The sequence below is a fragment of the Polypterus senegalus genome, chromosome 1 (assembly GCF_016835505.1).
Source record: "Polypterus senegalus isolate Bchr_013 chromosome 1, ASM1683550v1, whole genome shotgun sequence".
Lineage (NCBI taxonomy): Eukaryota > Metazoa > Chordata > Cladistia > Polypteriformes > Polypteridae > Polypterus > Polypterus senegalus.
Genome location: NC_053154.1, coordinates 27,001,034 through 27,017,750, shown reverse-complemented (window position 1 = coordinate 27,017,750; position 16,717 = coordinate 27,001,034). Strand labels below are relative to the sequence as shown.

The following is a 16,717-nucleotide window of genomic DNA, read 5'->3' as shown; positions in this document are numbered from 1 at the left end:
CCATCCCACCATTATAATCCACTCAAAACTAGTTCAGTTTCTCTATCTCATTCAACTTTAGTGCATATGTCTGAGTTCAGTTGAAATTCCCAAACATTTCCACGATTTCCTTGACATTGTACATGAAGCAAATTCAGTGGGGATCACTTAGCACAACTTGTGAGTGTAAATTGTCTCCATGTGGTTGAAAGCATTTGAGTGCTCTAAGATGGACTTCTGCTCCTGTCAGAGATGGCATAACTAAGCTGGCCACATATATCATGATTCTAGGGGTTTGAGCACTGCTGGTGTCACTTTTTACAATTTTTTCATTGCATTTATTTTATTTGGTTGAAATCACCAATGGTGCTGGTATGTTTTGTCATTTTCTATTATTTTGTTACATGATTACCTACTTGAATATTCTTCTTCTTTTGACTTCTCCTATTAGGGATTGCCACAGCAGATCATCTTTTTCCATATCTTCCTGCCCCCTACTTGAATATTGCCATTCTATATTCCTTCCCTAGGGTTTTGAAACTTGTGAACTTTTATATTAGGATCAGGTTTTGTGCTTAAGGCACTTCTAATGATTTTAGAATTTAGCAACATTTTCTGCAATGTCATTTTTTTACTTGAACACTGCAATTTTGCACCATATTGCATCTGTAGTCTCCATGGTAACATTTCCCAGAATTCCTCAGAGTGCTTGACACAGCTAATGTCATCAGAGCAACAATATACAGTATAGGACAACCCAAGCATTTCTGGGGTACCCAAATTTGCAGAGAAAATCCTCTTTAATGACTTTAAAAGACTTGTTTTGATTTTCCAGTTCACAAATTCTAGTTCTTGTTCCTGACCTTTCATTTTTGACTGTGTTTTGACTTTGAAGAAATACTGTCACTTTAGATCTTGGCCTCTTTATTGACTATGCATGTACCCTGGTCATTTCATTCGTTTTACTGCCCCTTGCAAGTTAGTCTAGTTGCTCTGTTGCTACCACATGGTGACCAAAAGTAACGCAGTGTGATATGATCACCTGAGTGGTATTTAAGATGGTGGTGGAATCAAAAAACACAGCCTTTTGTGGTATTAAGTAATAAAAAATCTACTTGGGAATCAGGACCATGTGTTTCTTTGGGCATGAGTTTGTTTTGTGTTTTGCTTTTGGTTTTTAAGATCTTTTTAATATTTTGGCTTTGACTCTTTCTGTATTTTTGAACTGGAGTTGCCCACCAGGTCCTAATATTTTTATTAGTGTTTTTCCTTCTCCCAACTTTGGTAGAACAACATAGAGCTGGCTGAGTGTAGTAAATCCTTATTGATTCAATCATAAGGCTTTCAGTTTTTAGCTACTGTTATTATTTCAGACAGGGTTTCTCCCCTGGCTGAGGTTCAATCCTTTGTTTCATCTCATTTTTGTTCATTTCTGTGTCATGTAATTACCATAATGTTTATTTTATTAATTATCTGCTTGTTTTCTGTGCCTGTGTTATGTGCCTTATGTAGTTCCCCAAGAGGCGGGACCACCTACCTATCACTGCCACCCATAGCAGTATAAAGTCAAGAATTTCACACAGTTCTTGACGGTTCTTCTGAATGCGCTTGGGAGTTTTGGGGTGCTAATGTGATCTTCCTGAGCCTTGTACTTATTGTGGTTTTCCTGAACTTTTGACTATTTGGGATTTTGTATTGTGATTTAGTTGCTTTTGGAATTGCCTTTTGCAGGTATTGTATAGCTTCGGAACTTTATTGTGTCACAGAGGCTTTTTCTGAAATAAATCTTTTATTTCTGCATTTGTCCTTATGTATTTAGAATATTAGAACAATCTAGATGAGAACAGGCCATTCAGCCCAACAATGCTTACCAGTCTTATCCACTTTATTTATTCTAAAATAACACCACATCAAGTTTTGAAGATCCCTAAAGTCCTACACTACTTTATCACTTGTTCCAAGTGTCTATGGTTCTCTGTGTAAAGAAAAAAACTTCCTAATGTTTGGGTGAAATTTACCTTTAACAAATTTCCAACTGTGTCCCCATGTTCTTGATAACTCATTTTAAAGTAACAATCTCAAGCCCCTGGACTAATTTCCTTTATAATTTAAAACACTTCAGTCATGTTAACTCTGAATCTTCTTTTGCTTAATCTGAAAAAGATCATCTTTTTTAAAAATTTCCTCATAATTCATCCCCTGTAGCCCTGAAATCAGCTTAGTCACTGTACACAGTACTCCAGATGAGGCCTCACCAGTACAGTATAAAGCTTGAGCAGAACCTCCTTGTACTTGTACTCTACACACTGTGCTATGTAACCTAACATGCTGTTATAGCCATCTTAATGGCCTCTGAACACTGTCTGGCAGTTGATAGTATCAAGTCCACTACGACTCCTAAATCCTTCTCATGAGGTGTACTTTCGATTTTCAGACCTCCCGTTGTGTATTCGTACCTAACCTTTTTACTTCCCATGTGTAATATTTTACATTTACATTAAATTTCATCTGCCACAAATCTACCCAATCCTGTATGCTGTCCAAGTCTTTCTGTAATGAACCCAAGGTTTGATTATAAGTCGCTATCCAGTGGGCACTTTTGGAAGTGTTTTTGGAACTCTTTAGTGTTTTGGGACACTCTGTTCATTCTGTTATTTTGTTTATTGTGTCTTACTTTGTGTTCTGCTGAGGTCAATCCTTGTGCGTACTGTTTTGGTACACAACTCTGTTTTGGTATTTGACTCGGGAGGCAGTATTCTTGAGATAATGAGATGTCAGGATGCACTTTCCTGTCACATAACTGTTCAGTCCATCATACAGGCTGACAGATCATTGAGAAATAAATATCATTAAGCTCAGCTTGGCATATACAAGTTCTGCAATTACAAAATTGTAAATTCAAATTTGTTGATATTGAAGTTTATACAGCATGTTATAGGTATCTTAAGATTTGTATAATGTTTAACATCTTAATTTTGTGTGGCTATTTTATGCAATTATTCTAATGATTCATACATTTTTCTTTTCAAATTTAGTCCCAGTATATTGGCTTCCTGTTTCTCCATGAAGGATGGCCTTTATGTCTTCATGAGAAGGTTGTTGTTCACTTGTCCACACTCGATTGGAAGAATCTTCAGCCTGGAGACTTCTACTTGCAAGTGGTTCCCTTTTCTGCTAGGACTCCCAGACTAGCTGTCAAATGTCTGTCTACTGGAGGACGCACAGTACAAGAGATCCTAGTGCCAGAGTCTGACCATAGCCATATTTTTACTCCAGAATGGCTCAATGGTCTTAACAAAGAAAGGACAGGAACCCGACTGGAACGATGTCTCCTTATAACTGATACTGGCCTGATCCGGGCAACCTGGGAAGAGATTGTCTACCCTCAGTTTATTCATAAGCCTGGAAGCATGGTGGGGAGTTTGGTTACAAGTGCAGACCCTACACTTCTAAGGGTTCCTGCAGTACAAAATGAGGAGTTTGACCATAACAATTCTGAATTCCCTACACATCCAACAGAGGAAAAGCACTTACATAATGACTCAAATCTTAAAAATGAACTGGAAGGAGAGTATGTAGAACTTCTTGAAATTGATGTAAAGGAGTGCTATTTAAATCCTGGAGAAGCTGACTCAAAACGAAGGTATCTAGAGGTACATGGAATTTCAAAAACGAAAACGGTCCCCCTTTGCAAAAGCCAAAACAAAGGGAAGAGCAAAAGACACAGAGCATGGCTTCATCCAAAAACCGGTGGGACTGTTAAACCACTTCTGCCTTGCAGCATGACACAGGTTGAGAGGCCGGAGTCATCAGAGCAATTTCTGAACATGGGAGATCATGAAATCAAGGAATTGGGTCCTGAAGTAATGACTGATCTGCGTGGCCTTGTGATTGAACCTGAGGTGGTTCATGATCTCATTCATGTAAGCAGTACGGAATTTGATCATTTCTCCTCAGGATCAGATGGTGAAGGTTTTAGTCCACTGCCTTGGACAGGCAGTCCTACATTGCAAATTGAAAGCAAACATGTTGAATCTGGTGCTCAAAACCAATCCGCCCAAGAAAATATTTCTAGCAAGTCTGACGATAATGGTACAAATCAAAAAGCTGCTAAGGATATGTCACATAAAGACATTCCACAACTAAACCTTTCCATGCATCCTTCATCTCAGAAAACGAATATTGCTATTGCAGAAGGTCAGAACCTTACCAATTCACCTGATACAGGCAATGATAGCAGCAAAGTAGAACTGTCAGAAAGTGTAGGCTCTTCTGTCCAGATAACTCAATTTTCACAAGACGCATCGATGAAAGAAGAGACAACACTTTCCTTATGCAATGATGCAGAGCAAAACCAACAGCCTGTGTTAAATTCATTGAAACCACTGAGTAAAAATAAAACCAAGCAGGATGACAAAACACCAGCAACTGAAAAGACTTTGGACACAAAGAACAATTGTAATTTGCTTTTAGACAGGAATAACTCAGGTAATTCAACTACTGTGGCCAAGGGTTCATCAGAGCATTCTGTGAGACCGGAAACCAAATTACCTTCTCAACAGTCATTGGTTCCAACTACTGAGGAAACAAAATCAAAATCTGAATGTAACAACAATTCCAACCTCATTTGTCCCATGGATCATAAAAATTCTGACTCAAAAAAGAATCCTAAAGGAAAACCTTTAGGTTCAAATAATGCTGATCCATCGCCAGCTGTGGCCGAAGGGGACAAAGTGCCAGTCGCCAAAGTAAATGTAACAAGGAATCCTGCATCTAAAGGCCACAGGTACGCTATTTTTTTAAGGAAAGAAGATTGTAGTAATTCTTTCTTTCTTTCTTTCTTTCTTTCTTTCTTTCTTTCTTTCTTTCTTTCTTTCTTTCTTTCTTTCTTTCTTTCTTTCTTTCTTTCCCAACCACCTCATGATGCTCCTCCAAACAACTCCTTTGCCAACTTCTGTTCTCCCCTTTCCTCTGAATTTTCTACAGTCTCTAAGCTCGCCAGACTGTGGGTTTGGATTGGCTTTATACCCTCAGGCGGTGACTACTTCTGGGGCACCTCTGAGCCCCAACAAACATTTAGAGCCCATCCACACCCAAGTGTATTTCTAGCATTTTAGCACTAGGTGAGAATACGTTTAAATTGCTTGTGTTTGCCATTCTGTTTAATGACACTGTTCAGCAGTCACAGCAAGTGTTTCAGCAGTGAACAGTTTAGAAAACATCTCTATGCAGTCATTTTGGCCTGTTTCAGCCAAAATACCTGTTCCACTGCAATGTATGGTAATGCTGGTAAAATGCTAGTAAAAAACATTTTTGCAACATTTTAACAGGATGTCACTGCCTCTTCCTGTGGGATAAGTCAGGAGTGAAGGAGCTCATTGAAACAAACAAAAAAAAAAACGTTTTTTGTCGTCTACATACATGTATCAGTCATCCTAGTAAGACTTATTGATGGAAAGATTAAGCATGCTTGATAGCTTGCAAACAAGTGACAAAAACTAAACTAAAGATATATGCATACTTTTAGTCATTTTAAAGTTGAGTAAGGTTAGTGCAGATGTCTTAACATGGCCGAGTGGTAGCGCTGAGCTGTCATCCCTACCAAACAGTGCAATGGTCAGTTAGGTGTTTATATGTTTATATGCATATATATATATATATATATATATATATATATATATATATATATATATATATATATATATATATATATATATATATATATATATATGTCCTGCCCAAGCACTTCTGAATTGAAAGATATCAGTGAGTGTGATTAACTATAAATGATTAACTGTTTCAACACTGAACACTGGAAAAGTGTCTATAATACTCAATAATATATGTTTAGTCCTTCATGTGTTGTAAAGTATGTGATATCCATCCCCATTTTCCACCCACAACCCAAGCCTCTGAAGATTTGACATATGAACCCTGGGCACTGAAACACCATATCACATCGTTACAAAATATTATTTGCAAATAACTACACTAAAACTACACAGGTACTTTCTTTATGTATAGGTTTTTTGTACTGGATTGCACACAGCATACTCTCTTCTAATTAACTGTGAAGTTGTGCCTTCTGCAAGAAGACTGCTGTACTGTACACCACAGTTACTTCTTGCCTTAAACTCAGTGCTGCTGTAATAATCACTTGCTTGCTGTGGCCCTAAACTGGGTGGATTAAATGAACATCTCAACACATGCAGGATTACATACATATGAATATAACCTTGCTTAATTCTTGTTACTTGTTTACTTAACCTCTTCATCACTAGCTGTCATTACACAACCATCCACCAACCACAGTAGGCAATATCTTTGCAAAATAATGCTAACATTTTTTTTTAAGTTGCAGGAATAATATTCTGTAAAGACAATATCACATAACACTGTACTTACAAGCTTATCAACACCCCTTTGTAATCCTGGAATTTTTCAGGATGATCCCCAAGTTTTTTCTAGAGAGTACAGAGCAATCCTCTAGAACAGCAGTTGACAAGTTCAGTCCTAGAGGACTACTGTGGCTAGTCTTTTATTTTTTCTTCTGTTATTCTGCATTCACAAAAGCACAACAGTGTGACATTTAAATTTATAACAGATTTAGAAATATCTGAATTTTTGCCATAGCACTTCTCTTTCTTTTGTCATTTTCCTTATAGTTCACTTTTCTGTTCCCTTAATTTCATTTTGTTAATAGCAATTATTAACAATTTCTCTAATGTTCTAACAATGAATGAAGTAGGCACCAGGGGTCAGATTTATAAAACTTGTGTAAAAACAAAAAGAGGCCCAAAATATAAGTATGCAACTTTCCACACAAAAGTCAGGATTTGTAAAAGAAAAATTGACTGGAGAATATATATTTATGGCAACTCTGACCCATCTGTTCTCAACATTTTTGAGAAACTGGGAAATGATGACCCCTGATCAAGTTGGGAAATGCAGCTAAACCAGCTTAATGTGGTGTAGCAGGTCCACAGCTCAAGTCAAAAAGGCTTAGAGAGGGGGCGTGGTAGTGTGGCGGGAATTCGTGATGCGGGCGGTCCTCGCTTAAGTGCTCAGGTAAGGAGTTGTCCGCATCCGTAATTGATGCGGGGTGCTGCTAATTGCCACATCTGATCCACGTCCCCATGATAAATAATAGAAGCACAAGGCGGCTGGGAGGGAGAAAAAAAAAAGGGAATGAACGGAGGTTAGAAGGAGAAGAAGGCAGGAAGCAGGGAAGGAGAAAGCCGGTGCGTGAGCAAGCAAATATGCTCTCTGTACAAAGAGAGAAAGGCAGCTGGACAGTGAGCCCCTGTGGGGTGTTTGGCCAGCAACCCGGAAACAGTCAGTAGTAGTTGCTCCCGCTGAGCATTAGTGAGGAGCGGGAGTGACTGGAAGGAGGATGGCTAGCCGTTTAAGGCAGCGGGAGTCAGGACCTGGGATGTGAAAGCCCCAGCATGACGCCCTGGTCGCTGGAGAGCCCAAGTCACAGTCTGGTGAAGCCTACCAGAGCCAGGGATTGGAAAGGCGAACAGACTGGCAGTAGAAGGTAGCAGAAAGAAGGTAAACTGCAGGTAGGGTGGCTCCCCTGGTGCATAGCCTGGACGGGAGAAGCAGGGGAGTCACCAGTAGAAAGGCACCGGGATTTGTTTTAAGGGACAGATTCCAGCCATTGTTTTAACCTCATTGTTTTTAAAAGATTTTTTTTCTATTGTGTTTTTAACCTCCACCTTTCACTTGCTTTTATTGGATTATTTATTTGAAGATTCTTGAAGCACTGCACTATTTATTTGGACACTTTGATTTTTGTTGTCAATACTAATAAAAGGCAAAGCCCTCACTGACTGACTGCCTGACTGACTGACTCACTGACTCACTGACTCATCCCTAATTCTCCAACTTCCCATGTAGGTAGAAAGCTGAAATTTGGCAGGCTTATTCCTTACAGCTTACTTACAACAGTTAAGCAGGTTTCATTTCAAAATTCTACGCGTAATGGTCATAACGGTCAACAACGTAAGCCATGTTGAACTTTCTTATTTATGGCCCCATCTTCACGAAATTTAGTAGGTGACTTCCTGAGCTAACGAAACCAATGTATGCATACTTATTTCGTGGTATGACGCCACTGTCGGCCACCATATTGAACTTTCCAACATCACTAATTCTCCAACTTCCCGTGTAGGTAAAAGGCTGAAATTTGGCAGGCTCATTCCTTACAGCTTACTTACAAAAGTTAAGCAGGTTTCATTTCGAAATTCTACGCGTAATGGTCATAACAGTCAACAACGTCCGCCATGTTGAACTTTCTTATTTATGGCCCCATCTTCTTGAAATTTGGTAGGCAGCTTCCCTGAACTAACCGAAACCAATGTACGTACTTGTTTTGGTGGTATGACGCCACTGTCGGCCGCCATATTGAACTTTTCAACAGTCTTTGTTACTTATGGGTCCATCTTCAAGAAATTTGGTACACGGGTTCCCAACGCTAACTGAATCCTACTTACGTACATATATACGTCCATAGCCTGCAGCTCGGTCACCGTGTGAGGCAGCGTTGGGTCCCCCATCCCAATGCCTCCCACGTTGTTGGCTGCCTGACTATATAAGGCCGTCCGTCGCTCCGGTCTCTACATTCCCTTCCTTGCTTCGCCACGGGATTCACATCTCCCTGCTGATAACTACAGTCTTTTTATTTAATCCACGGCTTCTCCGCTGTTTTATTGTTCATTTATTACGAATATAGTTATTGTGTAGGTATTTTAGACTTACTTTACATTGCTCAGGTACCCATTTCCTTTATCGTTCCAACCCCCATTACCATGTCTATCGAGGTGATCACCATCGATTAAAGAACTGTCACTTACCTAGTGGTTTCCATGCCCGGAGATGGCACCTGCCTTTTCCATTCTCTGTGTTACATATTGCACGGCCATATCAGGCTCACTCTTGATATCCGGAGGAACATTGTGTCTTATGTATTGAATGAGTGGGACAGGTTCAAGGTGTGGACTGATGACGGTACAGGAGATAATTATACTACACAGGAGCACTAGAAGAGTGAAATGCTTAAGCCCTTCACCTATGGATCTGCATGTGAGTTGATGGCTGCCGCTGAATTGTGTACCGAAATGGCCAAATATTTTACACCTTTCGACAACCGCCAATGCCTCTTAAACATCTTAGATTCACAGGTGACGATTTCAGTAGTGGACACTTTGATGTTTATGAATGTTTAAACTCTGAAAAGCTGGATGTGATTTTATCGATGAAACCGGTTATGTGCTTACAACGCTTGACAGATTCCGAATGTCACTTCAACACAAGTCCTGCAAATACTGTCATAATTGAAACGAACCATGAAACTCAAACCGATTATGACAGCAGCAGTCCAATCTGTGAGATTTGAAACAAGATTACTGTTCACATGGCCAACTGTACGTTGCATCCTTAAGAGTAAGCTCAGCGCACAGCTTGGTCATGTTACAACTGGAGGGCCGAACTCACAATGTGGTATACAAAGAGATCCTTAACAAATAATTATTGGCATATTTTCCCTCAGTTTAAAAAGGTTTAATTTTCTTCTTAATAAAAATTTTAATGCAGTACTTCGGCTGTTGTGCCTCACTGTCCAGCTCATCGGTGACGTTACCGACAGTGTAGGGTTCAAGGGCTCCCAGAAGAAAGATATGAGCATGGAGTAGACAACACACACACACACACATACAGTTCATATAACGGAGATGCTATTATAGTGTGAGTTTATGTGACAAACATATTACACCTCAGATGTGATGAATACAATGTACAGACTCTTTCTTAGTTCACTTTTAAGAGGGCCAATGCGGGGTAGTTGCACTTAAGAACAATTTTTTCTTTGTTTTTTGTCAGTTTACTGTATATCAGCTACTTATCATCACTTCCCAGGGAATTGGCAGACAGGTCAGGAATATCTCAGACAAGCTTCACTTAATCATGCCCTCTGTGTTGGAAGCCTTTAACTGACTGACAAGGTGCTACATCCAGTTTTCATATGTTGGAGGTGTACATACATAAAACATAACATGTTTATTGCCAACATAAAAAGAAAATTTCCATTGATGTAATTGGAGCACTTTACTGCACTCATATTGCAATAAGGACACCTACCGAAAAAGAAGCTGTTTTTGTTAACTGTAAGCACTGACATTCCATTAACGTACAAATCAGATATAAACATCATGGCTCCGTGGCCTGTGTCAACCTCTGATTCATTTATTTTGAGATGGTGTTGCACGGGATGCCAGGCTTGTTGGTAAGGTAACTGCCTGGGTCTGCAGTTTTTCATATGGCCTATACTGCTCACTGTAACACCAATCATGTCATTATTTGCACCGTTATATAGTGGCTACCCACTGAGATGTTAGCACTTTATGACTTTCCCCGACCCCCAGAAAGCATAGCAGAGGCTCTACAGTGCTGCACGTGATCTTGCACACTCAATTGTGTATTGCAGCATGGGACTCAGTGTGCCAGGTGGGAGGCTTCTCTACTGCTCATTGAAGGTCCGCAGCATTATGATTGTATATGCATGAGGCTGATTTGCATAGTCCTTATGTTTTTTTTCAGGGTGGACAGAAGACATGTCTCAAGGCCTGTTCACGTATGCACGTGATTATGTTTTTTAAAGGTGAAATGTATAGAAATGTGCTTACGTCAGGTTTTATATTTTTGATTTTTTTTGCTATACACATTTTCCAGTTTATTGGCATACATATATTTTCACATTTTTTGAATCAATGAAAAGTTCTGTAAATGAGATCCCAGAACTGATGAGAGAGAATACTGAAAGGCTGCAGCCACTTAAATATCAAACCCAGTAATGTGCTCATTAGTAAATAATGGCCATGACACCTGGAAAATTGGAATGAAAATCAGGATAAGGATGATGAAAATCTTACAAATAAAGATATAAACATTCAAGTATCTCAATGTAACATAAATATGTGCTTACTAATAAAAATTTAGAAATCCAGTTTTGTCTTCTTTGTAAACAAAGGGACTGGGAAATAGCAGCTTTTTCAATTAAGTTGGGAGTTCAATGAAAAGTAAAGTTGATTGGGATGAAATCTGCAGTGGCAGTACTCCCCCAGGAATGAATTTGGGAACTACTTTTCCACATTCACTTTGCTGTAGATTAGGGTGAACTCAACATCTGCGCTGACGACAATGACGACACGTCCTTTTCAGCACTTTTATCTCCTGGATTCAAAGCACAAAAGCCATAGAAGACATTCAAGAGACACAACAATCACAACACCAGAACACATCACAACCCACTACGTGATGACAGGAAGTGATATCAATCATATTTTCCCTGCAAAATGCGTAGTTGTAAATGCGAAACACTGGAAATTTACAACTCTCAAGTGTGATTGGGCCCTTAAAGGGATTTGAGATGCCCAATAAGTCTGTATTTTCCAATGAGCAGCAGGTCTCACCCTATTATATAATGTTGAGGGAGTTTGTGGAATTGTGTCCTATGACCATCATGTTGTCTTTATTTCTCTGATATAACTAACCATCTAGAATGATTACCTGTGCTGGTGGGACTACATTCTTAGCTCTGGTGTATTCATGCTCTCGTTCTACTACAAGAATTTTCTACTTTCTCATGCTACTGACCTGTCTGTCTTTCTATTAAGTTATCACATGAGTCACTACTTATCTTCTTATGATAGTGCTCATTTAATAATTATCTGAAGTTAAACATTCATTTATTCATTTCCTGAACTGGTCTATCTGTTCATTCATCAGTTTGTTTTCTGAATCTCCCTATTCCCATACAGGATGGTGGAACAATTGTACATATTCAGGCTTATTAGTGTGATTTGATTTGCAGCAATTACTGAATCTTGATTAGACAATGCCAGGCACGCTGCTCAGATAAGACAGGAAGATGAGCATGAAAGAGGTGCTGTAATTATGTGCTGTATAGATGACATAAAAAGATCCTGCAAAGAGGCATATCCAAGGACTGAATCCTCTAGGGTGATGAACATCCTCTTTTAGCCATTAAATGTTCCAGATAGGGGGGCCTGCCAAAGGGCAAAAGTGTATAAGAAACCATGTCAGCTTAGGGACATTCTGAAGTCATGGACTAGTTCTTTTCTCTGCCTAATTTGTAATAAAGATTGCAAATAATTCAAGACCTATCTAGGCAACATTGTGTTCAAAGGAAGAAAAATTTTTGAATGACTCCTCTGCCTAAACTGGCATGTCATTACAATGTGGGAGGAAGATGTTGTGCTTGGAGAAAACCAACAGTGGACTTGGAGAACATGCATACTTCAGAAAGCAGTTAGTTCCTGGACTTGTTTATAATGATCACTTCAAATGATGTTCCATCTGGTTTGAGTACGAAAAGAGAAGACTGATTATTTTCTATGATGTTTTCAAGTTTATTTCATTACTTCTATAGGAAGCAAGAGTGATTGATCTGTCTTGATCCCAAGGGACTTAGATATCCCCAGAGGGAAATTTGTCTATTTACAGAAGATCTTAAAATAAATTAAAAAAATTAATAAAAAGATAAATAACTATATATACAAATACACCACACTCTGACCACACACCAAAATGACTAAAAAGGAAGAAAAGAAAAAGGAAAGAAAAAAAAATTGCTTTGGCAGTCCCAGTCCCAGTGAGACATTATACTGTAACAGGCATATTGCTGCTAGTATAAAGGAGCCCCAGTAGTGTTTCTTGACACACTTCTGCTGGATGATTTGTTGGCTGAAAGTCCTCAGTGTTGGTGTGTCAGAGAGAGAATGTGCAGCATTGTTCATAATGGTGTTCAGTTTTGTTTTAATTCTGTCCTTTGCTATGACCTCCAGGGGTCCCATAACTGACCTTTTAATTAGCCTGTTGATTTGGTGGGCCTCTCTTGAAGTGATGTTACCAGCCCAGCACACCACAGTGTAGAAAACCATACTGGCCGTCACAGAGTTGTAGAAGATATGAAGGATGTCACTTTCCACATTATTCTAACACAGTCTACTAAGAATAAAAAATCTGCTCTGTCCTTTCTTATATATTTCCTCTGTGTTCTGAGACTAGTTCAGCCTTTCATTAATGTGGACCCTCTATCTACTTGTAGGAGTGCACCACCTCTACATCCACTCCTTGAATAGTGACTGGACTTTAAGGCTCTTTAGTGTGACAAAGGTTGAAGTGATCTATTTTTAGTTTAAAATATCCAGCCCTTGTTGCAAAGGCTAAGATTGCAGGAATTTCACAAAATTACTATGAGAATGCTACTGCACTTCATAATTGTTTGACACTAAAAGTGTGTTATTTGTAAAAAAAGTGGTCATTATCTCATTATGGAAGCCTTATTAATCTTGAAGGTTTCTCTGTTCCCTAATTTAATAGACAGATGAAATAGAAAAGAGTTAGATATAGTAATTGTCGCTCTATTTTCTATAGCACCTTTCTGCAGTGAACAGTACTTGAACAGCTAGTATAACATTTATATAACATAGTATTATAAAACGTTTGGCACCCTGCCTTGCACCCTTTGCTTGCTGAGATGTGATCTATCCTCTCTGGGAAAAAAGTGTGTTTGGAAGATAGTATGGGTAATATTCTATTAAATTATGCAAGTTATGCAAGCCTGTGCTGTATTAATTGAAAGGAACTACTCTGGGCATCTCTCTCCTAGGAGGTTTCATTTTGCCGACGTTCTCACATCGCTTGTGCATTAGAAGCTAAGCGAGTTTCTGTTTCCTCGGAGGTGGAGCCCTTACCCTGACTCCACCTCTCACTTCCGGGCTGGACAGGAATAGATATTTATATATATGATATTATCTACTCTATATATGTATGTAAAATCCTAGGCCTAAAAGTTCAACGGTTTTATGTGACGTTTTTGTCACGCTTTAAATTGGGCTTATTTTAAAACCTACACATATATGTTTGGAATAATTCTTTTCAGAATTTATCGAACTTTAATGTGATGTTGTTAGATTTCCATCCACTATCCAACCTGCTATATCCTAACTACAGGGTCATGGGGGTCTGCTGGAGCAGAAATATGTCAAGAAACGCTACTGGGGGCTACTTTAGATTAAAAGCAATACATCTGCATAATGCCAGTCTGGAACCGTGACTGCCAAGTCAGAAGTTTCCTTTCTTTTTAATTTTCTTGCTTGTAAGTACGTCTGGTGTGATTTCACACCATAGTTTGTGTATATTATTTATTTAAAGAACTTCTGTGAAAAGACAAATTCCTCCCCAGGGGCAAATAAAATTCTAATCTAATCTAATCTAATCTATGTTTATATACTGTATATTACCTTCAAAAAATATACATGTTGCTGTAAGTTACTTAATCAGGACTGCACATTAAGATAGATACTGGCATTTATTTATGAATTTTTATTATCCTAATGTAATATTCTCAAACCACCTACAGTAATTCATTTCATGGTTGGTGGGAACCAGACCGAAGCATGGCAGAATTGACCACAAGGCAGGACACATCCCTGGACAGGGCCATACTTCTACTCAGACTCACTCAGTGCCAGTCTGGTATCACCAGGTAGCCTAACCTACGTGGGAGGAAACCCTGGAGAAAAAAATGAAAAACAAATAAAACCTGCAGGCACCAGAAGAACATGAAGAATCCTCAGAACCACCAAGTGAAGGATTCTTACCAAGGATGCTGGATCTGTGAAGCATTACTGCTAACTACTGAACTACTCATACCAACTTATTTTTATTACTGAATAGTGCTATGATATAATGAGGAGAATTACAAGGAGCTTCAGTATTATATAATTCTAATATCACTTAACATACAGTATATATTAAAAAAACTCTCAAACTCGTGTAATCCAATGCAGATTTATCCCAGTAGAATAAGATGCACAACAGAAATCAGATATTATATACTCACGTACACAATACCAGTCAGTTTTAGAACACCCCCATTTTTTTTTTATTTAAACAGTTCAAGTCCAGTGAATAACATGAAATGGTACAAAATTAAGGGGTAACCTGCCAGAGGTTAAAAAATGTCTAGGTTACCAAACACTAAAATATGATGTAATTTTCAGAGTTATGAAAAATGGCCCTTTTCAGATAACAAGTAATGACAGATTTTCTACAGTAGTGGAGGTTGATTAAGCCTTGAAAGTTGATGCATACAATTCCTACAGGTGTCCCAACTTTGGTTGGTTACCTACAAACGCTTCATCTGTATAAAAGCAGTCCTGGAGCAAACTGTTGCTATATCCTCGGAAGCTTTATCTGAACAATATCGTGCTGTATATTGCTATCATAAAGACATGAATAAATGCAATTAACAAAGCAAGAGAGGCCAGTATAACCCTTCAAAATGTAAAGACTTCTCTTTAGAGAATTTACAAAGAAAGCCAATATGCAAAGTGAATACCGTTTCCTATACAAACAAAAGGAACTTTGAAACTGAAGAAAATTCTGACATTAACAGGTCTGGGAGACCCAAAGCCACAACAAAATCTGAACTGAAGTTTCAGAGAGTAAACAGCTTGGTAAATGGAACTTCACAGGACAGCAGCAGCAAGCACAGCTCAACAGTCATTGAAGTCAGCAAGAGTCACATTCAGTTATGAAGAGAAGACTTCAAACTGCAGGTTTGACAAGTCAAGTGGCCATATGGAAACCATTGCTAAAATAGAAAATTAAGAAAAAGAGCATTGTCTCGGCCAGGAATCACTGCCAGTCTCAATATACTCTGAAATTAAAGCATAGAACAAATAAATAATTAGAAATGTGGATACTTGCACAGCTGTCGTCCTGTGAGGCACCTATATATACAAAACATTAAATGTTTTTTCTTTTTTAACATATTTTATGTGAACATATCAAGATTTTTTTTTGTTCTTTATTTCACCTTATACAATTTTTTGTATTAGGAATGTATTCGTTTTCGCATACCCCTTGGGGGTAGAGCACAGGGTCAGTGATTGTACAGAACCCCTGGAGCAATTGCAGGTTAAGGGCCTTGCTCAAAGGCCCAGCAGAGTAGGATCTCTTTTGGCAATAACAGGGATTTGAACCAGCAACCTTCTAGATGCAGCGCAGATCCTTAGCCTCACAGCCATAAAGGTGATATAATATAACAAACGTTATGTCACCTTTACATTTTGCACTATATTGTATAATTCAAATAAACATAAATGCAAATTCTGCATGAGAATGAAGTTAAGTCCATCAGTCCGTTTATTAGTATCTTAAGTTTAAGTATTAAACTGAGTGTTAGTAAGTTAATTAGAATCAGGTACACCAGATCAGGTGCAGATGATTAGTACATCATTACAGATGATCTTGTTTGAACCTTTGTTATTTAAACCTCTGGCATTTTTGGTTTGCTCTTTGTTGTTGAAGTGTGTGTTATCACCATACCGACATCTGAAGAGCTCTCTGACGCCTACAGAAGGAATGTTATACTGTAGATGCCTATGAGTCTAGGAAGGGATTTAAACGGCTCTCCAAACAATTGGAAGCCAGCCATTCCACTGTCCAGGAGATCATCCAGAAGTGGAAAAGATTTGAAACAACTGCCAACTTGTCCAGGCCAGGCCTGGCTGATCCAGTAAATTCAAGATATTAAAAGAAATCTCTAAGAACCCCATAATTTCACCACAAGATCTATTACATATGCTGAGCAATATTACTTATTTCATATGTACATTTTGAATGGAACCTTTATTTTATATAGTGA

The 16,717-nt window shown here is 38.6% G+C and overlaps 1 protein-coding gene across 3 annotated transcripts in view; it reads left to right on the top strand.

Moving 5' to 3' along the window:
• LOC120523575 (rho guanine nucleotide exchange factor 40-like) overlaps nucleotides 1-16,717 on the top strand; it is a 237,034-nt gene that overhangs the window by 73,275 nt on the left and 147,042 nt on the right. For all 3 annotated transcript variants that reach the window (XM_039745001.1, XM_039744994.1, XM_039744987.1), the window contains exon 3: nucleotides 3,015-4,765. In XM_039745001.1, coding sequence (XP_039600935.1) covers nucleotides 3,015-4,765 — 1,751 coding nt within the window. The remainder of the gene's footprint in view (nucleotides 1-3,014; nucleotides 4,766-16,717) is intronic.